Genomic DNA, 26,506 nt, shown 5'->3' on the forward strand with positions numbered 1-26,506 from the left:
ATTTTGTGAGAGTTTATTTTAAGCAATTCAGGGTGCTTTTTGATGTAGAATATTCAAATTGTACAAGCATAGTTGATCTAATACTTTAACTGCCTTAAATTTTGGCAATGAGATGTGGGTAAATATACAAACTGACTTTTACAGTTGAAGGACCAAGATGCAACAATATTAATTGGCTGTTTCTTACAATGGTTTTGCAGGTAGTGATTTGTACACTCCACTCTAGTAAAGTGCACTGTGACCACAGTCAGCTGCTACCTACCTGTCTATTTATGGTGGAAGGTTTTCAGCAACCAAGAGTTAACCTAGGTGGGATTTCATTCTGCCACACGGCCATGACAGAGCATACAGAGAAGGTGAATGGGCTAGGTTAGAAACTGAAGCACAATTCAGGAGACATGTCTGAGCAGTAATAATACTGTTGATGCAATGCACATCACAAGAGCAAATGGAAATTGGTTTTTTGTCTGTTGTTAGGAGATTATCCAGCTACTAGTGCGGCTACCTGAGGGTACTGTGTCTTCAGCTGAGAAGAAGATCTGCTGTATCTATTTGTGTCAATAGCCAGACTCACAGCAGGTAATGGTCTCTAGAGTTGTTGATCCAGGTGTGAATATGTTTGAAGGTGTAATTCTATGTGGCGTGTCCTTTCGAGGGGAAGATAAACTAAATCTGCTGGTTTTAGACTTTTGGATTACTGACTTTATCTGAATGACTGCAAGCAGTAAAGAACTTAGAAATCATCTAATTCAGCTATTTTTCTGATAGAAGAAAATGAGACCTAGGGAGGGTTGCACATTCATTTGAAAGATGTCTTTTTAACACTCACTCTGTTGAGGGCAGACACTGACCTGATCATGAATAAGTAGAGTGAATGTATAATTTATCATCCAAGCCAGGACCCTTTTTTTTTTTTTTTTTTTTTTGCGGTACACAGGCCTCTCACTGTTGTGGCCTCTCCTGTTGTGGAGCACAGGCTCTGGACGCGCAGGCTCAGCGGCCATGGCTCACGGGCCCAGCCGCTCCACGGCATGTGGGATCTTCCCGGACCGGGCACGAACCCGTGTCCCCTGCATCGGCAGGTGGACTCCCAACCACTGCGCCACCAGGGAAGCCCCAACCAGGACACTTCTGAGAGTGAAATGGGGTGCTATTAATAATTATGGCAAGGCATTAAACAAAAGCCAAAACTCCTGGGCAGGGTCTTCCCTGGTGGCGCAGTGGTTAAGAATCCGCCTGCCAATGCAGCCCTGGTTCGGGAAGATCCCACATGCCACGGAGCAACTAAGCCCGTGTGCTGTAACTACCGAGCCTATGCTCTACAGCCTGCGAGCCACAACTACTGAGCCCGTGTGCCACAACTACTGAAGCCCACGTGCCCAGAGCCCATGCTCCGAAACAAGAGAAGCCACCACAATTAGAAGCCTACGCACCGGGATGAAGAGTAGCTCCTGCTCGCCGCAACTAGAGAAAGCCCATGCACAGCAACAAAGACCCAATGTGGCCAAAAATAAAAATAAATAAATTTATTAAAAAAAAAAAAAACGGGTTCAATCCCTAGTCAGGGAACTAGATCCCACATGCATGACACAACTAAGAACATGCCACAACTAAGGAGCCGGCGAGCCACAACTAAGGAGCCCTGGAGCCGCAACTAAGGAGCCTGTGTGATGCAACTAAGACCTGGTGCAACCAAATAGATAACTAAATAAATATTAAAAAAGAAAGATCCTGTGAAATCCTGATATATCTAATTATATCATCCAAACTGGAAACAACTTTGTTGGCAGAAAACATGGTTTTATTACAGGGGCCCTGTAAAAAATCGCAACCAAGTTACACACACCCAGAGAAAAATAATTTGTTTTTGTCAGACTGGTAGGTTTTCCATTAATGATAAACATTCAATAAATATTTATTAAGTGCCTACTATGTACCAGGGTTTGAGATGGACACTGGGAATATAGCAGTGAGCCAGATAGCTTCCACCCCAAAGAACCCCCAGATTAGAAAGGAGGATGGAAGAGTAACTAGGCAATTATAATGCAGAGCTAGAAGTGTTTCTTTAGGGCCAAGTACAGGGGGAGCAGTGGGATCCCAGAGGAGTTCATTCATTCATTCAGTTGATCATCTTTCAGCATATTTATTGAGCATCTACAATGTTCCTGGGCACTGTGCTAGGAACAGAGAAACAGTGGGGAAAAGAGAGACACAGCCCCTGTCCTCATGTTGCTTTCAGTCTGGTGGAGAGAAAAGACAGGTAAACAGGTAGCTATAGCTAATGCTATGAGAAGGGAGCCTCTAAGAGGGCACTAAACCCAAATTCGGGGTGGTGAGGTAAGGCTCTAAGCAGAGATGGGAAAGATCATAAGGTGGGGAAGAATGTTCCAGACCAAAGGGACAGTACTGTGCATAGTCACAGGGACAAGAGAGGCCACGGACAAAGTCATTTTAAGTGGATGGAGCAAAAACCTGGTGGAGTGCAGTTGCAAGGTGGTGGGAAAGGAGAGCGTTAGCAGGAAATAACCAGTGACCAGAGCCTGACAAATCTGGTAACCCAAGAGTTAAGGAGTTTGGGCTTTTTCTGATGATAATGTGTAAAGAAGAGATTTAAGCAGGGGAACGAAGTGGTCAGATGTTCACTTAAGAAAGTCACTGGCTGCCATGTAGAAAGGGGATTGGAGGGTGAGACGCCAGGGGCAGGAGACCAATTGGGAGGCTGTTGAAGTTCATTGGCAAATGCTGGCAATGACCTAGGAACATCCAAGGAGAACATGGACTGATCAGAGAGCTACTTGAGAGACACAATCAACAGAAAGTGGGGAACACTGGAGAGAAGGACTCCAGACATATGCTAGTTTCTGACTTCAACAATGAAGAAGATAGCAGAGCACCAGAAGTTTGGAAGTGGGGATAGGTAATCAGTTCTTTTCAACGTATGTTGACCGTGCGGGGCCTATGGGAGAGGCATCTGGAGATGTCCTGGGGGCGACTCGGTCTGGAACTGAGGAGAGAGCGCAGCTGGAGCCTGCGACTAGAAGTCTTCATAATAGAGGGGAAACTGAGCCCCTGGGTGTCAGTGAGGTCACTCATGAATGTGTGGAGCGAGATGAGGGTGGGGACGGGGACAGGACCCTGAGAAAGAGTGGCATTGAAGAGAGGCTTCAGAGGAGGCAGGCTCGCAAATAAGGCGGAGACAGGCCAGTCAGGCAGGAGGAGAACCAGGTGATGGCGGTGGCCAGAAACCAAGAAGGAATTAACACGTATCTGGTATTTACTTTTAACTTTTGGCATAGATGTGGATGGTTTACAGACAATTTACAAGGGGAAAGCATACATGGGAAACCCTTCTATCCTTTAGCCTTTTTTTTTTTTTTTTCTGTAATTTAAGAAACGAGTCCTCTCTTTGGTTCACGGAATACCAGAGTTCCCTAAGGCCATAGTTAGAGAACCACTGGCCTAAAAGGAGGTATTATAAGACGCTGGAAGTTTCCTTGGAGTCTAGAAAGAGAGAACTGGGGAGGAAGGACACGTCCCCACTGCTCCTGCAGTGGTTGAGGGCGGAAGCTTAAATATTCAGGAACATACTTTCCATCTCTTGAGGAGGAGCTCAGTCCAAGGGTCACCTTTTCACCATTCATGGTGCTCTCCCTGCAAGCCTGTTAGCTGGATTTCCCAGGGGTCGCTTAGAAGTCAGCATCTTGTGAGTTTGGTTAGAAAGAAGTGTCAAGTCCTCGGGCTCTAGCAGATCAACCTGAAGGGACCGATGATGTTCAGGGCCTCCAAAGCTGACATGGGCCTTGGCGACCCCTTAGGACGCTTGTTTAACAGGACAACAGCCCAGCTCCCCAGGCATGTCATTAGCTGCAGCTGCGGCCTCCCAGCCGCTTGGGGACAGGGATCTGGCAGGGAGGGGCTTGATGCTGTTTGCCTTGAACTCTACACAAGGGAGGAAACAGTAATGAAAATATCGGAGGAGGGTATTCAGCCCCCTGAACTCTCATCTTGAATCTGCCACGTAATCACCCCTTTCTTTCCTGTTCCCCATGATTTTTCCTGGGGAAACCTACTTTCCCTGTAGCTCCCCCAATATACAAAATGAACACCTCTATGGGTAACTTCTGTCCTGTGGTCTGGAAGGTGACTTCTGTTCTTTGTTGATTGTTATGGTGCAGCTGGCAAGCAGTGGAAAAACCCTGGCTGGGAACTTGGGTCTCTGTGGTCAGTTTGGCTGACATCATAGCGAGGCCCTGGGGTTTGGGATTGTGTAGGTGGTGAGGGTCCACAAGAACAAAAACACTCCCCCACCCTTGAAGGACACACAAGGCGTGACGGGTGGCTTGCGCGCAAGAGCGCTTAGCTGTAACTACCACCCGTAGCCGCTCAGTGTAGGAGATGGGGCGTGGGGGGGCAAGACATGTGCTTGGTGAGGGCTGTGCTGGGGATAGGAGCCTGGGAGGCTCTGTACAATCAAACACCAAGTTTTAAGATCACTTAGAACCACACAAACAGGGGAAGAGTGCCGGGAATTGAGTGTCTCCTCACGGGTGCGGACGGCGGAACCCAGTGGTCCCCCGCCTGGAACCTCACTCAGCAGAAGCTCAAGGACTGACTCCTCAGAGCTGAGCATGGGCGTCTTTCCTCTGGCTGCGATTATCTGATCACTGATGCTTCTTCATCTACGATTCAGGAAGTGCTTATCTTACAGAGCTCGTACCATTACCACTGGCTTTCGGACCCGGATACCTACTGAAGTTCGACCATTCTTGACGGTTTAAAATAAGCTGTGTGAACGAACCCTCTTCTGCTTGTCAAAAAGAAGAAGCGGTTGTTTCAAGATGATGGTTTTCCATATGTGCAGGGTTATCAACGTCATCATAGTCATCTTCAGGCTCAATATAGCTTGGGACGGCCATTGTCTTCTTATTTCTAACTTTAGGTACTGATGCATATGCAGCTGGTGGCCGACTTGGGGTTTCCTGTGGGGCTAGAATACACAAAAAGGTATTAAATGCAAAGCTATTGTGTGTTTATATATTTTTGACCAAGTGGCTCTGCATGATTTTCATGGGTTTCGGTGATCCTCCCACTTCTTGGTGGACCAGATCCCCATTTTACAGAGAAAACTAAAGCCCAGACATGACACAGTCTCAGGCTCACCCAAGTGAGTAAGTGGCAAATATTGGTCAGACATCTTGACTCCCGTGTCTCTTTGCCTGACTGCACTGCAGTAGGAACCATGAAACAAGTTTAGACAAGAAGCTGACCAGAGCTAGTAGCCAAATGAGTAGTGTTGTGTTTATAGATACTAATTCTCATAAAGAAGTGATACAAACCGTATTTCCTTTTGGGCACATCCCTCACAGTGACTTACACTGCTTTCCATAACTATCTATAATTGCTCATGTCCACAATCCCTCTGCTAAGAAGGAGGTGGGCAGTGGTGTTTTCAAAAGGTGGAATTAGTGGAGGATGGGTACATAGCAAATGGACTAAAGTGGTAGGAAAAAGATAGTGAAACAGCTCAGCTCCACCTTTGGTGGGGCCTGGAACTGCCTCACCGCAATCTCATCTTTTCCTAAGAGAACGTGAAAAACAAGCACCATTTCATTTCACACAAAGTTCTGCAGTTAGATCCAAGTTCATCTTCAGGGTCCAGCAGTCACTAGCTGTGTGGCCATGAGTAGGTCACTTAACTTCTCTGTGTCTCAGTGTCCTCTTCTGTCAGAGGGACATAATAATGTACCTGCCTCATAGAGGTGTTGAGAGGATTAAATGAGATAGTACCTATAAAGTGCCAGCATGGGAGCTGACACACAGTGCCTGATCAATAAATGTTAGCTAATATTATTATTTATCCATTCAGTTAAAACATTTTCATCCATTATCTACTAAGCTCCAGGCACTGTTCTTAGTGGTGGGTAAACAGTGGTGAACAAGACAAGAAAGGCACCTATTTCCTAGAGTTTATATTATAATGGAGGAGATAGATAATGAACAAATGAAGGATAACTAAATAAGCCCATTTAGGATTATTGCCATAAGCCTCATAAGGAGAATTAGCAGGATTTCTTTATATAGGGTGGTCAGGAATGGCCTCTCTGAGGTGGTGACATTTGAACTGACACCTGAAAGGTGTGGTAAAGCCAGCTCTGTATACAGCTTAAGGAAGAACACTCCAGTCAAGGGAACCAGGCAGAGTTTTTCTGATAGGACATCTGAGAGGCCCAGTGTTCCTTTATACCCATGCTGCAGGCTGGAATTTGAATATGAACTCACACATTGAATACTGGAAGCATTGGTACTTATTCTGCCCCCTTAAAACTTAGTTCATCTCTTTAAAACAGGTTGCTGCCATCTGCAAATTCCAGTGTTATAGACTGAATGTGTGTGTCCCCACAAAATTCATATGGTGAAGCTCTAACCACCAGTGTGGTTGTATTTAGAGATGGGGCCTCTAAGGAAGTAATTAAGGTTAAATAAGGTCATAAGGGTGTGGCCCTGATCCAATAGTATTAGTGTCCTTATAAGAAGAGACACCAGAGAGCTCTCTCCCCTCCATGTGAGGACACAGGGAGAAGGCAGCCATCTGCAAGCCTGGAAGAGTCCTCACCAGAAGCCAGATTGGCTGGCACCTTGATCTTGGACTTCTAGCCTCCAGAACTGTGAGAAAATTACTGTTGTTTAAGCCACATTGTCCATGTTATTGTTTTATGGGCAGCCCAAGCTGACTAAACATCAAGATAAATTTATTATTCTACCCTGAATGAGACTGTTATCAGCAAAATACACTCACAGGCAACTTCTGGAGAAAGCACACCCCTGGGTGGCAGAGGGGGTAATTGAACTGAGAATTGATTGGTAACATTCCTGGAAGAGAGGAAGAAGAGGAGTCAGTGTTTGGTTTTGATCACGCCTACTGATTTAAAAGAAAACGTCAAGGAAAGTGGATAGAGTTGAACATTCAAATCTTGGTCCCTGAAAACTGGAAGCATTTCCTTCCCTTTCTAGGTCTTGTATCCCATTTGTAACTGGCACTCTAAAGAAACCATTTCCTTTAGCCCAGGGACCAGCTGGATTTGAGGGAAGGGAGTTGAAGTACTATAACTTAGAGCTCATCTTCCTGTGTTCATCTGAGCTGGATTAGAAGGGGGAGGTAAGCACCAGGTGTATTTTGATTTGAAAAAAAAATGTACTCCTAACGTTAAATGTACACATACCATGTGACAGCAATACTGGGTATATATCCTGCTGATCACCAAAAGATACGTTATAGAATGTTCATCGCAGCGTTATTCATAACAGCCCCAAACTGCACGCTACCCAAATGCCCATCAGCAGTAGAATGGATAAATTCATCATGGTTCACTCCCACAGTGGAATACTCTAAGGCAATAAGAATGAACAATCTAGGGCTTCCCTGGTGGCGCAGTGGTTGAGAGTCCGCCTGCCGATGCAGGGGACACGGGTTCGTGCCCCGGTCCGGGAAGATCCCACATGCAGTGGCACGGCTGGGCCCGTGAGCCATGGCCGCTGAGCCTGCGCGTCCGGAGCCTGTGCTCCGCGACGGGAGAGGCCACAGCAGTGAGAGGCCTGCGTACCACAAAAAAAAAAAAAAAAAAAAAAGGAACAATCTGCAACTACACACAATGAATCTCACAAAAAAAGGCTGAGCAGAAGAAGCTAAACACCAATAACACATACTGTCTAATTCCATGTATATGAAGCATAAAAAACAAGGAAAAACGAGGCTATACTATTTCAGGTAGTGGTTATCCTTGGGGTTTAATGGCTGAAAGGGAATATATGGGGCTGAGGAGCTGGTAATTTTGTTTCTTGATCTGGGTGTCACCTACCGGCTCTGTTCAGTTTGTGGAAATTCACTGAGTTGTACCCTTACCATGTGTACTTTTCTGTTTATATTATACTTCAGTAAGAAGTTTTAATAAAAAGATAGATTCCAAGAAAGTTTCCTTACCCAGACCCCCCATCCCCTCTGTGTACTCTGATTTCCAAACTGGTACTAGATTCTTCTGAGCTGAGTTTTGGCCTCCTGTATGTGCTTAAGTCCCCTGGAATGCAGAAGCGTTGCTGGGGTGAGTGGAGAAGGGGACATGTGGCTAGAGTGCCATCAGTGACCTCACTCCATCAGTGACCTCACTCAGCCCCTCTGTGGCTCTTCCTGGGAGAGGAGGGACATTTACCTGACTTGGGGAAAAATCTAGCTTCTCCCACTTTCTCCTCTAGAGCCGGCCTGACTGCCTAAAGTATATATTCTGCTTGAGTCTTTGCCATTCAGAGAAAGGGCCCTGCCCTGTAGGGGAGACCTGAGGCTGTCCAGGGCTGCCTATGTACCATGCAGGAAAGTTTGCCTGGTTTTGAATTAGGAAGCAATCTTGGCCATGGAGAAGAGCCACATTCTGCAATGTCAGTTTTATCCTCAATAAAGGCAATACTTTGGTTACCTAACTGCAGGATACATTTGTCTGACTCCTCAAGGGGATCAGAATTGGAGGGGAAGAGATCTGTTATTTGCTGAATCCCTTGAGCCCCAACGAAAGTCACTTTAGAATGACTTTATATTTTTGTTTTTTAATTTATTTGTATTTTTAAGAAACATTATTTATTTATTTTAATTTTTACTTAAAATTTTTTTTGGCCACACCATGTGGCTTGCAGGATCTTAGTTCCCTGACCAGAGATTGAATCCAGGCCCTCGGCAGTGAAAGCGCAGAGTCCCAACCACTGGACCGCCATCGAATTCCCTATGCCTATGTTTTAAAGAAAGGACTGGCCCTTGACCAGCTTCTGGGAGATAATCTCTAAACCCTTGGAATATCCTGCCTGATAAGAGTGTCTTTGTATTAAGGGGCCTTGGGCTAGCCAGATAGTTTATGCTAACAATGTGACTGATGGTGAATGCCTGCTGTGTTTGCCAGGGGCCCTGGGTCTTTCTGTATCAGTTTGGCCTCAGGAGACTGAATTAGCCAGAACACAGCGCCGGACCTGTGACCTCTATCAAACTAGACGAGACTTGGGAGGACTTGGAGAGCAGAGAGAGCCAGGTGGTGCCCTGCACCCCCAAAGCCCTGAGGTCTCTCCCCTTACAGTGGGGAGAGTTGGCAGACACGATATTTCCCTGGAATTTAAGGCACACATTCTTAGCGCGGGCGCAAGAATGCAAGTGAACAGGTGGTTCTTGAAATTAAAAAGCAGAAGTGTTCCCCCCCACTTACTCATACATCGTTTCTTCATCTCTCTGCTTTTGTTTCAAGGGCTTGGCAATTTTGAGTTTCTTGCCTAAGGAAACAAATAAGCATATTCATTTAGGAAGAATTATCAAAAGTTGTGGTTTTTAGAGTTTAGAAGAGATCAGAGACCCGGCAGGTTCAGGACATGTGGGAGAAGAACCATCCAGAGGAAACAGACTTAGGGACACAGAGCTCATAAGTGATAGAGCCAGAATTTTTTTTTATAGATGTAGTTACATTTTGTTTTATTTTATTTTATTTTGGCTGCGCTGGGTCTTCGTTGCTGCATGCGGGCTTTCTCTAGTTGCGACAAGGGGGAGCTACTCTTTGTTGTAGTGCGTGGGCTTCTCTTCGTGGTGGCTTCTCTTTTGGCGGAGTGCAGGCTCTAGGCGCGCAGGCTTCAGTAGTTGCAGCATGCGGGCTCAGTAGTTGTGGCTCGCGGGCTTAGTTGCCCACAGCATGTGGGATCTTCCCGGAACAGGGATCAAACCCGTGTCCCCTGCAAATGGCAGGTGGATTCTTAACCACTGGACCACCAGGGAAGTCCTAGAGCCAGAATTTTACCCAGGCCGTCTGACCACAGAGTCTAGGTTATCCATTGTGGGCTATGCCTGTTTCCTCATTGCCTAGTACTATATCTACCTAGCGCATAGCTGGCATTCAGAAGTACTGGTCGAGTGAATAGCCAAAAGTATGGTTGGGAGGAAATGAGATAAAGAATGGGAAAAGCAGTTTGTAAACTGTGATATGCTGGACATGTAAGTTATTATTAATTATAACCTGCTTGTTAATAGGAGTGGGTCAAGTTAAAAGAGAATAGGTAAAGATTTTGTTCAGGATCATATTTTTGTCCATATCTAAAAATGAAATGTTTAAAAAATGTATAGAGAACAATAGGGGCTAGAATACACTTTTTGTATTAAAAAAGACTGATTACCATCAAGGGGTGGAGGGGAAAGGACATTGAACAGGCAGCCCAGTGAACCTGCGTTCTGGTTCCAACTCTGCTACCAGTTCCTAGGAGACCTCAACCAAGGTTCTGCCTGTCTCTGAACCTTAATTTTCTTATCTCTAAAAAGAGATTGAGAAGAATGACAAAAAGTTTTCACTTCTTGAACAGCCCTGACCTTTCAGCACTGGTTCCGCAGGATTCTGAGGCTGTGCCCAGATGCAACGGGAGGACAGTGCCTTGATCATGGAGGGGTGCCTGCCCAGGTTGCCCCAGGGCAAGATGGCTGTACCTCTCAGTGTATTTACCATCCCCAGGTATACTCCAGGCCTAGGTCATTATGTAAAGGGATAGGATCTCAAGAAAACACACCATTGAATCCAGGGTTTCATGTTTCTGAAGATGAATGGTAAAGTAGAAACCCACTTGTAGATCATCTAAAGTTACATTTATCCTCCAATAAGCTGCTTATTTATGTCCAAGAATGCTAAGAACCTCTATCCGAGGCAGATGTAATACCAGAAAATTCAGAGTGTGGTCTTAGAGTAGGCAATCATAGTGGTCAAACGTGTTGATCATGGAATGAATCCATTTTTCATGCCTCAAGACATTTTTTAGACCCCTTTATTGGGGAATGATTGCCATACAAAAAGCTGTACGTATTTCATGTATGCAACATGTATACAACTTGACGTGGTTGGAATCAAGACAGTTTTTGACATTCCATGGACTTGTACTCCCTTTCAAGTCCCAGAGGTAGGATGCTGTGATTGGCAGCCATACCGAAGAGAGAGAGCATTAGTGCACAGTGTGCCCTGAAACAGATTCTGCTTTCACCCAAACCGATGGAGCTGGAAGAGTTCTTGGAGATTAAGTAACCTCCCTCCCTTCACTATGCAGAGGGGGAAACTGAGGCCCAGAGACACAAATTAGTGGCAGGGCTAGGACTCAAACCCAGAATGCATGATGCTAAATCCAGAGTTCAGCCTATGCAGGCCCAGAACTAATCTTTTGCCCTGAAGAAGCCCTAATACGCTGATAACCACCTCTCCCCTCCCCTACCTCCACCTGCCCAAATGAGATGGTCATTACCTTGTCTAAACAGACACCTACAGACACAGAACAGGAAGACGCTCAGGCCCACGCAGACAACGATGATGGCCACAGCCAAGATGATCCAGAAATTGTCCCTCCACCAATCCATTGCCATGGGATCCTGAGAAGAATGGAGAGAGAGGAGTGAGGCATGAGTGAAAGGCTTCCTGGGGTGGTGGGGGCAGTTATCTACCATGTTGTGCAGCTGCATCTGCTTAGGGGCCAGGCAGGCGCTGGTTCACAGTCAAACCCTGCTGATTAGCAGCTGGGAGACCTCAGGCAAGTGACTTAACCTTCTCCAAGCTTCAGTGTCCTCATCTGAAATATGGGAGTGATATTGTCTACTACCTTGCAGGGAATTTACAAAGATTAGAGGTAAGACATGTACTTATTAGTTACTCCAGAAACTGTAGACATAGTCACTGTTCTTTCTTATACTGTTAAACATGCAGCAGGAAGGGAAATGCCATTTAAAGCAATAACTCTCTGCAGTTGTTTTTATATTGAAGGGGCAACATAGACTTAATTCATAAAAGGGGAGATAGAATTTTGAGAGCTTTTTTGTTTTTTGAGGTGGGGGTTAGAAAAATAACCTTGATGGGTCTCTTTGAGTGAGGCACGGTCAGAGGGAGAAGGTAAAGATGCAAAGCAAACTGAATTAGTAACAGGAACTTGGGGGCTAAAGCCTGACTGACTAGAGAGGAGGAGAGACTGGGAAGAGGGTCAGAGCAGAGGGAGAGGTCACGAAGAGAGTAGGTCTTAAATGTTCTCCCCACAAGAAAGAAAGAGTAACTGTGTGATGTGATGGAGGTGTTGGCTATAACACTATGGGGGTAATCATTATACAATATGTAAGTGTATCAAATCAACAGGTAGTTCGCCTTCAAGTTATGCAATGTTATGTGTCAATTGGAGGTGTTAGCTAACACTATGGGGGTAATCATTATACAGCATGTAAGTGTATCAAATCAACAGGTAGCACATCTTTAAGTTATGCAATGTTATGTGTCAATTACATCTCAATAAAGCTAGGGAAAAAAAAAGAAGAGAGCAGAAAGTTGGAGCATCAGTAGAAAGTCCCCTTGGTGGAAAATGACCCATGCGTTTGTAGGAAAGTTACATCTAATATTCAGTCTTCAATTGTTGCCTGTAAAATGCTGTGCTGTGATTGTCTTTTCCCATCAAATCTTCAATAAAATTAGACAACAGAAGCTTGTATGAACAGAACCTGGGGAGAAATGACATGTGTGCAGTGGTTTTTCAAGCCGGGGTGACACACGGGCAAGTAGAACAGCAGCTGCCAGGCTCCGAGTGACGGTGGGGAGCAGGCTGCAGGATGGACTCCTAGGAGGGACCTCCAGGAATTCAGGGAGAGCTGGGGGCGGGGCTGGGCTCCGCTCATCTGTGGAATGGACACTTTGCTAGTTCATGTGGATGTTAAAATAAAAATGATTCTTGGGGTTTCCCTGGTGGTGCAGTGGTTAAGAATCCGCCTGCCAATGCAGGGGACGTGGGTTCGAGCCCTGGTCCGGGAAGATCCCACGTGCCGCGGAACAACTAAGCTCGTGTGCCACAACTACTGAGCCTGCGCTCTAGAGACCGCGAGCCACAACTACTGAGCCCACGAGCCACAACTACTGAAGCCCAGGCACCTAGAGCCCGTGCCCCGCAACAGGAGAAGCCACTGCAATGAGAAGCCCGCGCACCGCAACAAAGAGCAGCCCCCCACTCGCCGCAACTAGAGGAAGCCCGCACATAGCAACGAAGACCCAACACAGACAAAAAAAAAAAAAAAGATTCTTGAGGCCTGGGAGATATCCAGACGTGTCCTGGTTAAATGAGAATCACCTTCCTGTGTCACCATTTAGCCAATGGAAACTCACCCATGCATGTTCATGTACTGCTGTTTCTGATTCATGCTTTTGAGCTATTATTAATATTAACATCAGTGGGGATCCAGGCAGGGGGCCAAGGAACAGGGGCCACATTAGGCTGCTGCTAAAGCCATTATTACTACAAAGACCTAATGACTTGGCTTACTATTTAAACATGTGTTTGTATTCCTGGCATAGTGTTTTCATTTATTAAGTTGCTATGTAACGATTTGGATTTTTAGTTGCAAACATCATTTCTTTTGTGAAGGTTTGGTTTGATCAATATAATGTTCTTTGGCTATTCAGAAAGTTATATGTGGCAAACCAATCACATGTAACTAGTACTCTTCTATAAACATGATTCAGCAGCTTACTTTTTTGTTCAACATTATGTTTTTGTCATTTATTGATGTTGGTAGACGTGCTGGGGATTCACTCTTAAGGGAGTGAAGTGTCATCTACCCCACAAAGCATGCACTCAGCAGATGTTTTCTTGTAGATCACCTTCTCAGGGTGCACAAAAGAAAGGAAGAGAGGAAGAAGACCAAAGGGAAAAAGGAAGACCATGGAGAATGGAACCTTGGCTCTCAGCACGGGCCTGTGAAATTTGGTTGTGCAGAGCCCAGTGTGGTTAAAGGGCACTGGACTTAAGAAGATGCCACATATCAGAAGGCAGCCTCTTTGTTCTTCAAACCTAAATTGGAATCTCACCTTCTTTAGCTCTAGGGAACCAGTTAGATAAATAGATACATAGAGGGCTTCCCTGGTGGCGCAGTGGGTGAGAGTCCGCCTGCCAATGCAGGGGACACAGGTTCGTGCCCCGGTCCGGGAAGATCCCACGTGCCGTGGAGCGGCTGGGCCCGTGAGCCATGGCTGCTGGGCCTGCGCGTCCGGAGCCTGTGCTCTGCAACGGGAGAGGCCACAGCAGTGAGAGGCCCGCGTACCGCAAAAAAAAAAGATACATAGATACATGGAATGATGGATGGATGGATGGATGGATGGATAGATAGACAGATGGACAGAAATTTCTTCCCTCCGTTTTCTCCTTATCTTATTTATTTATTTTTATTGAACTATAGTTGATTTACAATACTGTGTTAGTTTCAGGTATACAGCAAAGTGATTCAGTTATATATATATATATATACATACATTCTTTTTCATATTCTTTTCCATTATAGGCTATTAGAAGATGTTGAATATAGGTCCCTGTGCTATACAGTAAATCCTTGTTGTTTATATATAGTATATATATACTTTATATATACTTTATATATACTTTATATATAGTAGTATGCATCTGTTAATCCCATACTTCTAATTTATCCCTCTCCTCCTTCCCCTTTGGTAGCCATAAGTTTGTTTTCTATGTCTGTGAGTTTGTTTCTGTTTTGTAAATAAGTTCATTTGTATTATTTTTTTAGATTCTGCATATAAGTGATATCATATAATATTTGTCTTTCTCTGTATGACTTCCTTCACTCAGTATGATAATCTCTAGGTCCATTCATGTTGCTGCAAATGGTGATATTTCATTCATTTTTATGGCTGAGTAATATTCCATTGTGTACATATATCACATCATCTTTATCCATTCATCTGTTGATGGACATTCATTCTCTTTTCTCTTATTTAAATGTCTCCTCGTTCTTCGTCTAATTTTCCCCTCATATTTTCTATCTCTTCATCTTTTCTTTTACTCCCTCATATTTTCTATCTCTTCGTCTTTTTCTTTTACTCTTGAAGGATTTCTCCAACAAGAAACATAAACATACTCTTTAGAGCTATAGAAACCAGACATAGAGTTAAAAGCTGTGCATCTGAAGAGTATGACTGGACGGGAGGAGGGAAGTGGGAGACCAGGCAGCTGTGACTTTTCACTATAAACCCTCTGAACTCCTTGATTTTTTTAACTTTTGCATTTACTTTGATAACGTTGAAAAAAGGGCCAGTTAACCATATAGCGTAGCTTCCCATTGTTCATATTTCAAGTTCAAAGAAATGTTATTCTCATCAGATTCTTGGGGAAGAAAGAGGAAGTAGGATGGTGTCAGAAAGTGAAACAATGGGTCACTTTTCAGAACTATGCAGAATGGTAAGCATTCTGCAGTTTTCTGCTTACAAATCGAATGGATTTGAATTGCCATCAGGTGTTTCACAAGTGTTCGGTGCGCCAAGCATTCTGCAAGAGCTTTCTCGTTGCTCACCTCATTTCATCCTCACCACCATAGGCTTTTCTAGACAGGGGCCTGAGACAGAGGTGAAATGACCTGCCCCAGGTAGGAGGGAGGGCGGAACGCTTTCTCTCTGTGTCACAGGGCCTTCCTCTGTTGATGTTAGTCATGATGCCTCCAAATCATCAAGGAAAGGCCAAATGGGGGTCAAGATACCTTACTTTGAAAGGAGCACTGATGTGGTAGTGATATGGTGGGGTGAGGGCCCAAGGGATTCCCTAGAATGAATGATCAGGGCCCACAGCTGAGAATGAAACTCCCAAGTTCCCCACAATCTACGATCAGAGAAATAGCACTCTTCCCCATGGACTGCTGACAGAGGCCTTTTCAACAGAACCAAGAAGAGCTTGTCATCTTGGAAGAATGCAGCTGAGAGAGGGGGCCCACGAGAACCACATCCCGTTCCCAGTTAGATGTTCTCTGGACTACCAGGCTAGTTTAATAGCCAAGGTGTCCCCAGAGAGGGGACAAGAGCTCTGGGGAGAGATGGCAGGGAGTACAGCCAGTGGGGAGTGTGTCACAGCTGCATGGTCAAGTTCAGGTCCTGTAAAGGTATGGAAGCTGAATCCCACTTGTGTTGCCAGGCCTGGAGTAGATAAGGTTGTGGGGTGCAGACCTCCTGAGCGCTACTGAAGCATGGGGCAAAGAGGTGTTTGCATGAGAGGATGCTGGCAGCCAGCCCAAAGATGCAGCTGAGTCTCTCAAGGGACCACAAGGGACCTCTCAAGGGCCAGTGGTTGAGTCTCCACCCAACACCACAAACTTGATCGGCAGCAATGGTCCAGTGAGGGGAGACTTCCTGGGGAAAACTGTCTGTCCCTGTCTTTCCTCCTCAATCTCATACCAGGGAAGTAGATGCGGGGAAGCTAAGGAGCTGAGACAGCCCTCACTCCTCTCTCTACTCCCCTCCTTGGGCAAAGGGGGGAGATTTGAGTCAAGGATAAGAGGGAAGTTTTCGTTTTTATTTATTTGGCTGCACCGGGTCCTAGTTATGGCACGTGGGCACTTAGCTGCAGCATGTGGGATCTAGTTCCCTGACCAGGGATCGAACCTGGGCCCCCTGCATTGGGAGCGTGGAGTCTTAACCGCTGGACCATCGGGAAGTCCCAAGACGGAAGATTTTAAATGAGCATGACTAAATTTTTAAAACTGAAATGAGTCTGCTTAGTAATCAAAAGTAACTTAAAAGTTTTGGAATTGGACTGAAATGTCACTGGGGGAGGCGGGAGCCCAGGCAGCAGTGGTCATTAGAAACAAAGTGTATTTGTTTGCTATGGCTGCTCCAACAAATTACCACAGATGCAGTGGCTTAAAACAACACAAAAGTATTATCTTACAGCTCTGGAGGACAGAAGGCCAGCATGAGGCCACTGGGCTAAAACCAAACTATGGGCAGGGTTGGGTCCCTCCTGGAGGCTCCACTAGAGAAGCCGTTTCCTTGCTCTTTTCAGCTCCTGGAGGCCACTTGTGTTCCTTGGCTTATGGCCCCTTCCTCCATATTCAAAGTCAGCAATATTGCATCTCTCTAACAGTTCTCCCCTGGCCACATGTGACCTCCCCTTGCCTCCTTCTCCCACTTACAAGAACTCTTGTGATTACATTAGGCTCACCTGGATAACCCAGGCTCATCACCCCATCTCCAGGTCAGCTGATTAGCAACCTCAATTGCACCTACAACCTTAGTTCCCTTTTGCTATGTAATCTGACATATTCACAGGTTGCAGGAATTGGGATGTGGACATCTTGGGGTGAGTGGGACACCACATGAACCACTTCATCCTCATACGGCAATAAGATTCTAGTTAAAGTTGTTCCATGGGTTTATACATTTTAAAATTTCATTTTTTTTGCTTCTACTGATGTCTCCAGAAGGAAAAAAGGTCAGTGATAATTCTGCCATCTTTGACCAGAAGTCCACCACAGAGCACCCGTTGTTGCTGACCCAGTGAAGAAGCAGTGGAGACCTGCCACAAGGCTGGGGACAGACAGGGGTCTCTTATGAAAAGAAACATTTATCAGCTTGGTGTCAGCCTGGCAGAGTAAAAAGAGCACAAACTTTGGCATCAGACAGAGCTGAGCTACAATCTTAGATTAGTCAATCTAGACTTAGACTAGTCTAGTTAACTAGACTAGTTAAATCTAGTCTTAGACTAGCTGTGTTGCCTTTAGCAAATTGCTTAATCTCTCTGAATTCTCTCTTTTTATCTGTAAAATGGGGGTAATAAGAACACCCGCAGTACCAGGTTATAATAAGGATTAAGTGATAACTTAATCCTTAAGTTATCACTGGTTCTCAACATTGGCCTCCCATTAGAATCATCTGGAGAACTTTACTAAAACAAACAAACAAAACCCCAGTGGCCAGGCCACAGGTTGGGAACTTCAGATATTCCTCAAGCTCTTGCCCTGGGGTCTGACACACCAAGGCCCTCGATCGCTAATAACTAAAAGCAGCTCCCATAGTTCTCTTACTCTTCCTTCTTCCATTTATGGTGTCCACCAGATGCTCCCCCAGTTGACAAGACTGAGGTCAGGCCCTGAAGCTCCCTGACCTCCTCCCGGCAGCCAGGACACCTCACCTGTACTGTGGACTCAGGTCCTCACCCTCCCATGGCCTGGGACCTGCTGACCTATGGTTCAGGGCTGGACCAGCTCTGGCCACACCGCCCCCCCCAAAAAAAGTCTGAGGTCATATGAAGGTTCTCAAGGGTGGACTTGGACTCAGAGATAAGACAGGGCCCTGTGAGCCAGAGTGGGGGCCCATGGTACAGTATAGACCAGAAGAGGGTAGGATCCAGTGTGGCCCCAAAGCTGGGGCAAGAACTTGAGGAATATCGGAAGTTCCCAACCTGCGGCCTGGCCATTGGGATTTTGTTTGTTTGTTTTAGTCAAGTTCTCCAGATGATTCTAATGGGAGGCCAATGTTGAGAACCAGTGACATACATGTTATCATTTAATCCTTATTATAACCTGGTGTTGGGGGGTGTTCTTATCACTCCCATTTTACCATAACGGAACTGAAAGCAGAACCCTCGGTCAAGAAATTCCAATATTGGCAAGACCTCAGCTTTTAGCTGTGACTTGTTCCAAATCATAAGAACCTCAATATGAAAATGCATTTTAGAAAAGTAACGTACATTATGTGCTACTTTACCATGAGTTCAACCACTCTATAAGGCAGGTCATAATTATAATCCCATTTTACAGATAAGAGAATAGAAACTTAGAAGAGCTCAATTAACTTGCCTAAGGTTGCAGATCTAGCAAGTGGAAAAATCAGAAGCCAAACCCAGGGCCCTAAATTGTGACCACCAAGCCAGACCTTTGGGAAATGTATTAAAATGCAGGTACCAGAGTCCTATGTCCCTACTCTATCTACTCCCAGTTCTGATTTGTAGGTCTGTTGTGGGACTCGGGAATCAGCATTGTTAGCAAACACTCCAACTGGTTCTCAGACCTCGGGGAGGAACACAGCATCCAGCCAGCCTGCAAAGCCCCTAGCTGGGGCAGGTGAGGAAGCTGGAGGCTTGTTCCCTGCAACATTCATAGGCAGTAGCAACAGCAGTCGAGTAGAATGAAAGCACTGAAAAAGACTCCTTGGGCTTCCCTGTTGGTGCAGTGGTTAAGAATCTGCAGGGGACATGGGTTCGATCCCTGGTCTCGGAAGATCCCACATGCCACGGAGCAACTAAGCCCCTGCGCCACAACTACTGAGCCTGAGCTCTACAGCCCGCGAGCCACAACTACTGAGGCTGCATGCCACAACTACTGAAGCCCACGCGCCTAGAGCCCGTGCTCCACAAGAAGAGAAGCCACCGCAATGAGAAGCCCATGCACCACAACAAAGAGTAGCCCCCGCTCGCCGCAACCAGAGGAGAGCCCGCAGGTAGAAATGAAGACCCAACGCAGCCAAAAATAAAATAAATAAATTAAAAAAAAAAAAACTCCTTGAACCCAAAGACCTCTCCTGTTTGCTTGTCACAGTGATGATGGAATTCCATCATTAAATCACTCTCTTCAGAGCAAAGTTCCACACTACCTCCTCTCCCCACTTCCCATTTGCCTGGGTGTGCCAGACACTGAGGAAGAGGAACTGATTTTTACTAGGGTATGAATGACTTCAGTGGAGCCTCAGGATTTCCCCAGGGCGCTGGCAGGAGCAGGGGCATCCTAGAATCCTATCCAGAGTCCTTAGAGGATAGTCATAACCGAATATGACATAGGAATGAAGTTCCTGCCGGACTAACAAGACCCAGGAAGACCCTGTTGTCTGGCCATAGTCCTCCCTGCTTGTCGGGCCCCTCCCTGCTTCACAGATGCTCCCCGCTCCAGAGCTAGTGTCCTGCACTCTCTCCCCCGCTTTCTCTTCAATCATCCTGTCCTCAGGACAGACTCTGCATCTCATTCCCTCCTCTGATAACAGCTTAAAGGGAGCTCTGGTCAGCCTGATGAAAGCCCAGAAGGAAAGGGAAGCCTGAATTTCAAGAAGGGAGGAAAGTGAGCTTGTTTGTTTAAAATGCAGAGTCAGCATGTTTATATACTGTGATGGTGTCAGGAAAGAGGACAAAATGAGATACAGGGATAGAAGAGAGAGCAGGAGCTACCTTCAGGGGCCCAGATGGAAGAATCCACTTTTAAAAGGGAACAAGGGTGGAGAGAGGGCTGTGCTGCTCAGGGGAACCAGACTGGGTTGGGGGCAGGAAGCTGAGAGCTCATACCGAAAGCTCCCATTCTCTCTGAATTAGGAAGAGTCAACAGGCGGGGTGCCGGGTTGGGGGAGGGGCAGACATCCCTGCCTCCCCGCAGTATGTTATGATCAGTATGCTAAATGCATTTTTCCTCCATCTGAGCCTGCCTACTCTTACTGTAACAGCTGTCTGTTGGCTTATTTGATGTTCATTGTCTGTCTCCCACACTGGCCTGTGAGCTCCAGGAGAGCAAGGGCCTGGCTGCTTCCTTTTCCACTCTTTCTAGTGCCTAGAACATCACCTGGAGCACGGTAGGCGCACCATACGTCTCTGAGAAAAGGAGTTCAGCCTCTCTTCTATACGACTGAATGACTGATGCCCCGGCCTCTTCCCCTCTTTCCTCCACCGTTGGCAGACTTCCCCTCTAATGATGCAGAGCAGTAGGCGGTTTGGATCCAGGGTCTGAAATTCAAGTACTGGGCATCCTGATTCTAAAGCACCTCACCTGGACACGCGACCTTGGGCAGGCTCCCTGCTCTCCTCCTGCCTTTGGCCGTGGGCGTCAAGCAGCTGGCTGGGAAGCAGAGGCCAGGCAGACGTTGCAGGGTGGAGTGGCAGCTTCTTTCTTGTCTCTGCTTGTACTCCAGTAGCCTAAGGCACTCGATTCTGGGTAGTGTCAGGGTAGGAGAGCAGGCTAAAAGCAAACCATCCCCCCTGCTCTGACTCTCACTTCCCCAAAAGGCATTTCCGGGGACTCAGTGACAGAAATCACATTCACTGTCCATCACAGGGAATTCTGGAGACTTTGGGTTTATTCAGGAATCTGCTTTTTTTTTTTTTCCTTTAACCAGTTTCCTCTAAGATGTAGAATTTACAGCGTGACAGCTACACATATATTCACATAAGTAAAACGCATTTAAGGGCTTCCCTGGTGGCGCAGTGGTTAAGAATCCGCCTGCCAATGCAGGGCACATGAGTTCAATCCCTGACCAGGAAGATCCCACATGCTGTGAGCAACTAATCCCGTGCACCACAACTACTGAGCCCACGTGCCACAACTACTGAGCCTGCGTGCCACAACTACTGAGGCTGCATGCCATAGCTACTGAAGCCCGTGTGCCTAGGGCCTGTTCTCCGCAACAAGAGAAGCCACCGCAATGAGAAGCCTGAGCACTGCCACGAAGAGTAGCCCCCACTCGCCACAACTAGAGAAAGCCTGCGCACAGCAACGAAGACCCAACACAGCCAAAAAGAAAAAAAACCCCAAAAAACAAAAACATGTTTCGCAAAATGTCTTTAGGACACGCAATGCACTCCAACTAACATTTTCTCACCTATACTAGCCCATTTCATGAGAAAAAGTCCTGAGTGTAAACCCCTCAATTTATTTCAAAATGGTCATGCCCTGTGTATTAAAAAACTCGAGTTTTTCTCATGAAAAAGAAATGATCTGAAATAGCCATGAGTCCCAAAAGGTGTGGGTAGAATGCATGTGTTGGGGGTGAATTAGAATTTCAGAAAGTTGGAGATGGAAGAAGTCTCTGTGGGAAGAGGCAGACTTGTAAACAGCTTAGCAGGAAGATGGGGAGACCTGAATATGAATCCAGCTCCTCACTCCCTGCCATTAAGGGCTTCGTGGACTTGGACACAAATCCCTCTGCCCGAGGCCTGCACTGTCCAAGACAGCAGCCACTGGCCCTGTGAGGCTATTCCACTGAGCACTGGCTAGATGGCTAGTCGAGGCCGGGATGTGCTATAAGTGTGAAATACACACTGGTAAAAAACAATAAAAAAAATAAAGAAAATTTAAAAATTTTAAAAAAATTTTTAAAAATTAAAAAATAAATAAATAAATAAATAAAAGAAATACACACTGGATTTCAAATATTTGGTACAGAAAGAAGAACATAAAAGATCTAACTAATAAAGAACCTGCTGTATCAAAAAATAAATAAAATTATTTTTAAAATCTCATTAATAAATGCTTATCTCAATTACATGTTGAAATGATAATATTTTGGATATAGTGGGTTAAGCAAAATGTATTATTAAAATTAATTTCAGCTTCCCCCCCTTTCTAATTTTTCCCCCCAGTTGAAAATCTCCCACTCAACCCTCCTGCTCACACTCAAATTCTTAGGGTTACCATCTGGGCATTACTATACTTACTGGTGTCAGCTCAAACATTGTAACACTGTGTAAAAACAGAATGGAATTCCACAGCAGAATGGATAAATAAGCTGGTATAGTCATACAATGAAATGCTACCCAGAAATTTAAAAAAATGAATTCCTGATGCACACAGCAGCATAGATGAATCCTGACAACATCACAGTAAGTGAAAGAAGCCACATTTGAAAGAGTACAACCTGTATGAGTCTCTGTGTATGAAGTTCAAGAACAGACTAAACTACTGTGATAGAAATCAGAATAGTGGTTTCAATGGGGGCAGAAAGGATCTGGTTGGAAAGGGCACAAGGGGATGGAAATGTTTACATCTTGTTATGCAGTTGTCAGATGTACCGAACGGTACATTTAAGACCTAGGCACTTTATTGATAATTATACATCATCAAAAAATAAAAATAAAAAATAGAATGAGCTGCCTTTCAAGCACTTAGCTGGCTGGGCAGGGAATGAAGTTTGCTGGTAGGAACTGGATGGAGACTGTTGAATTCCTCTGGGTACTGGGGCAGGTGGGGGTCTGGAGTTCTGGGGGAAAATGGGAGGAGGAGAGGAAGGGGAGCCAGTTGGATGGTTGGAAAGTGGGAGAAGCATCTGGTGGAAGATGATCAGGAATGGAGTGGCCAAAGGGCCAATGGCATTTTTTTTTTTTTTTTTGCAGTACGCGGGCCTCTCACTGTTGCAGCCTCTCCCGTTGCGGAGCACAGGCTCCGGACGTGCAGGGTCAGCGGCCGTGGCTCACGGGCCCAGCCGCTCCGCGGCATGTGGGACCTTCCCGGACCGGGGCACGAACCCGTGTCCCCTGCATCGGCAGGCGGACTCTCAACCACTGCGCCACCAGGGAAGCCCGGGTCAATGGCATTTTAAGAACAGGGCTGGATTATGTCAGTTTGCAGTGGTTTGCATTGCTGCATTAGAAACGTCCCCTATGGCCCCCCTCCAATCTTTAGTAAAGTCTGCTGCATCTGCCAATGCGTTGGTACACAGTTTTGTTTTGGTGATGTGGGGAGTGAGGGAATGACTGAGTTTCATCCCTGGGTCAGTGCAGTATGGAACAGAGGCTCACCCACAGGGGCTCGGAGCCGGGCTGGCCATGTGAAAGTGGAGGCCTCCTGGGGAGCCCACAGAAATCTGTAGGAGGGCTTTGGACTTCGCAGGGCACGGAATGAGGGTTTGAGCGGCTCTCCACCTAGATCTCAAGTGTCTGGGAGATTGTAGGTAATACTGAGGCTACACTTGCACGTCAGCTTGAGCAGCGCTTGCCCGAGTTCGCCTCTTGTTCCCAGGCTCAGGGAGGCCAAGTTCCCCCCTGGCCACTTCGCTGTTGTCAGCACCAGAAATGGCCATGTGGTCAGTTGATGGCCACTTAAAATCCAACTGTGGCTGCGGAAGGGCAGGGCAGTGTAGTAAAAGGAGTTCAGCCTCTCTTCTCCCTCTCTCTATCCTTCCATCTCTGTGAAAGGCTAAATATAAAGCCTAGAGAACTAAGAAGGAGAAGGCAAGCCAAACATCCTTTTTTGCACAGGCAGCCTTCAGTATGACAGCTTATCACACCAGCTCTCAGATTAATCTTGTCATCTGGTTTATTTCATTACAGGGCTTGACTCTGTTTCACACTGAAATATTGACACATTCACCCATCATAGTTTATTGCTCCCCTGGCCACAGTTAGAAACTACATCTATTTGCTAGCAAAAAATGAAAGATAATCACAAAATCCTATCCTGGCAAAGCTGTAGTGAAACGGACCCTCCCACAGGGCCAGTGGTACTATACATTGATTTCTTTTAAAAAAAAATTTATTTATTTAATTAATTTATTTTTGGCTGCGTTGGGTCTTCGTTGCTGTGCGCAGGCTTTCTCTAATTGCGGAGAGCAGGGGCTACTGTTCGATGCAGTGCACGGGCTTCTCATTACGTTGGCTTCTCTTGTTGTGGAGCACGGGCTCTAGAGCGCAGGCTCAGTAGTTGTGGCACACGGGCTTAGGTGCTCCGTGGCATGTGGGATCTTCCAGGACCAGGGATCAAACCCATGTCCCCTGCATTGGTAGGCGGATTCTTAACCACTGCGCCACCAGGGAAGCCCTATACATTGATTTTTATAAATTTATTTATTTAATTTTTGTCTGCCTTGGGTCTTCATTGCTGTGTGCGGGCTTTCTCTAGTTGCGGTGAGCAGGGGCTACTCTTTGTTGCAGTGCGTGGGCTTCTCACTGCAGTGGCTTCTCTTGCTGTGGAGCACGGGCGCTAGGCTCGTGGGCTTCAGTAGTTGTGGCACACGGGCTCAGTAGTTGTGGTGAGCAGGCTCTAGAGCGCAGGCTCAGTAGTTGTGGTGCACAGGCTCAGTTGCTCCATGGCATGTGGGATCTTCCCAGACCAGGGCTCGAACCCGTGTCCCCTGCATTGGCAGGCGGATTCTTAACCACTGCGCCACCAGGGAAGTCCCTACATTGAATTTCTAAAATTTTTTTGGAAAGAAAATAGTAATACATTTGAAAATGGACTTCCCTCCATCTTATAACATTACTGGAGGATGTGGCTGGAGACGGCTGGGAGAAAGCACAGAAAAGCGAATTTTGATTGTTTAGTGTGTGAGAGTAGGATCCTTCTTTCTTTCCCTGCCACCCAGCCTTGCTGTGAGGCATAAAGCAAACACAGTTTCAAAAATTTAGGTATCACATTTTATAAGAGCTTCTGCTCCCTGCTCCCGAATAGGTTGATATTCTAGTATCTTTGAGATGTTCTAGGTGATGTGAGCCTTCCAGAGCTGCAGATCATTCAGGCTTCTTAGTAAGTTTATCCCAAAATTTCTACAACCCAGGAGTCCTTTCCTGGGTCCAACCAAATCGCCTCTTGCTGTTGCTTACTTTTTCTTATTTGTTTGGCTCTAAGAATGCGGAGGGAAACTTGAACCGGTCGCTTAGGGGCTCTTTGGCAGGAATGCTGGTGTCATGTTAAGTAGATGGAGGGGGTCAGGGATGCTGGTGCCTGATGACAGCGATGACGCCTGTATGTCTATGTCTAGAATGTACTTACATCAAAATAAAACATAGATAACTTTCCAAAACAGCTACACCTGAGGGAAAAAAGACTGGCAGGCAAGACAGCAAACTCTTTACTGTGATTATTGTGAGGTGGTGGGATTTGGGGTCATTGTTTCCCCTATTGCTCGGCAGTTTTCTCATTTTCAGAAAGGGAAAAAAAGATGCTAAAAAAAAAAAAAATTAAAAAGAAGCTCCCAGGCTTTGAATTCTCCAGGCTCAACAATCCCCACTTTCGATGCTTCCTCAGAGGTCCACCCATGCAAAGGGACCAGGAAAGGGAGTGGCTGTAGGGACAACTGATGCATGAGAAGGTGGAAGTGAAAAGGACGAAGCCGAGCCCAGGTCTCCTGCGCAGTCATTTTTTCCAGGGGTCAAGAACAGACTGCTCAATTGAGATCTGACCCCAGCCCAACACACCTTGACCTTGAGGCCTCTGAAAGGCAAGATGCCTTAAAGATAAATCCCTGAATGCCAGAGACACAGTGACAAAGACACCAAGGCTGGTGGTGTTCATCCACGGGTTTCGAGATGTAGCCCAAAGTTCACATAGTCAATGCCTCAACTCCCACCCCGCCTCCAGCACAGACCGATTAGTGTCCTCTCACAGGTCAGTTACCCCAACTCGCCGTCAGAATCCAGAGAACGATAACAGCCCTCTCTCAGTACACACCTCTCACTCTCGGTCATTATGTCATTTCATCCTGAGAAGTAGGCCTCTTCATGGCCCCACCGTACACACAAGGAGATGGAGGCCCAAGGAGGTGAAGTGATCCCAGGTCACCCAGCCAGCCACCAGCAGGGTGGGCTCTTCAAGGCCAGTGTTTCTCCAGCCCCACCCAGCGGTCGTACCAAGGCCCTAGGCTACAATCCCTCAGCCCAAGCCCAGGTGGTCACTCGCACTGACTCAGGCCCAGGTGCTTACTAAGTTGCAGGAGGTCCAGCTGTGAGCGGCTGAGGGACCAGCAGTGCTCTGAGTCATGACCAGCGCAGCTGGGGAGAAGTGGTTCCTCGCCCACAGGCTTTCCACCCACCCGAGCCATGACTGCCAGCCTGACCACACTTCCCCTTTCTGCTCAGCCCACCGGAGAGAGGCCCAGGCACCGTCACCAGGCAACCAATCCCTCTTCCAAGAAAGCTGACTCCTGAGGCCTTCCAGAATCTTCTTGCTGCCCCTGTGCTCCTGTAAGTC

At 46.4% G+C, this 26,506-nt stretch overlaps 1 protein-coding gene and 1 long non-coding RNA gene across 3 annotated transcripts; one reads left to right on the forward strand and one right to left on the reverse strand.

Moving 5' to 3' along the window:
* The first annotated feature begins 332 nt into the window (after positions 1–332).
* On the forward strand, positions 333–11,353 carry LOC141277297 (uncharacterized). Its single transcript, XR_012328419.1, has 3 exons — positions 333–356; positions 478–579; positions 11,306–11,353. It is a non-coding gene; the product is annotated as an uncharacterized lncRNA (long non-coding RNA).
* Positions 1,786–20,732, reverse strand: SCIMP (SLP adaptor and CSK interacting membrane protein). 2 transcript variants are annotated; one of them, XR_004523675.2, is made up of 6 exons: positions 20,597–20,732; positions 11,293–11,416; positions 9,237–9,300; positions 6,797–6,870; positions 4,751–4,987; positions 1,786–3,939 (listed from the first exon to the last, which is right to left on the reverse strand). XR_004523675.2 is itself a non-coding variant. In XM_019926814.3 (5 exons), exons 2-5 carry the CDS (start codon positions 11,408–11,410, stop codon positions 4,812–4,814), a joined length of 432 nt encoding a protein of 143 aa, XP_019782373.1. In that variant the 5' UTR covers positions 11,411–11,416; positions 20,597–20,732; the 3' UTR covers positions 1,786–4,811. The 2 variants fall into 2 exon arrangements, 1 of the variants encoding a protein (XP_019782373.1); XM_019926814.3 differs by having other exon boundaries at positions 1,786–4,987.
* Positions 20,733–26,506: the final 5,774 nt, after the last annotated feature.

This window comes from Tursiops truncatus, chromosome 20, assembly GCF_011762595.2.
Source record: "Tursiops truncatus isolate mTurTru1 chromosome 20, mTurTru1.mat.Y, whole genome shotgun sequence".
Lineage (NCBI taxonomy): Eukaryota > Metazoa > Chordata > Mammalia > Artiodactyla > Delphinidae > Tursiops > Tursiops truncatus.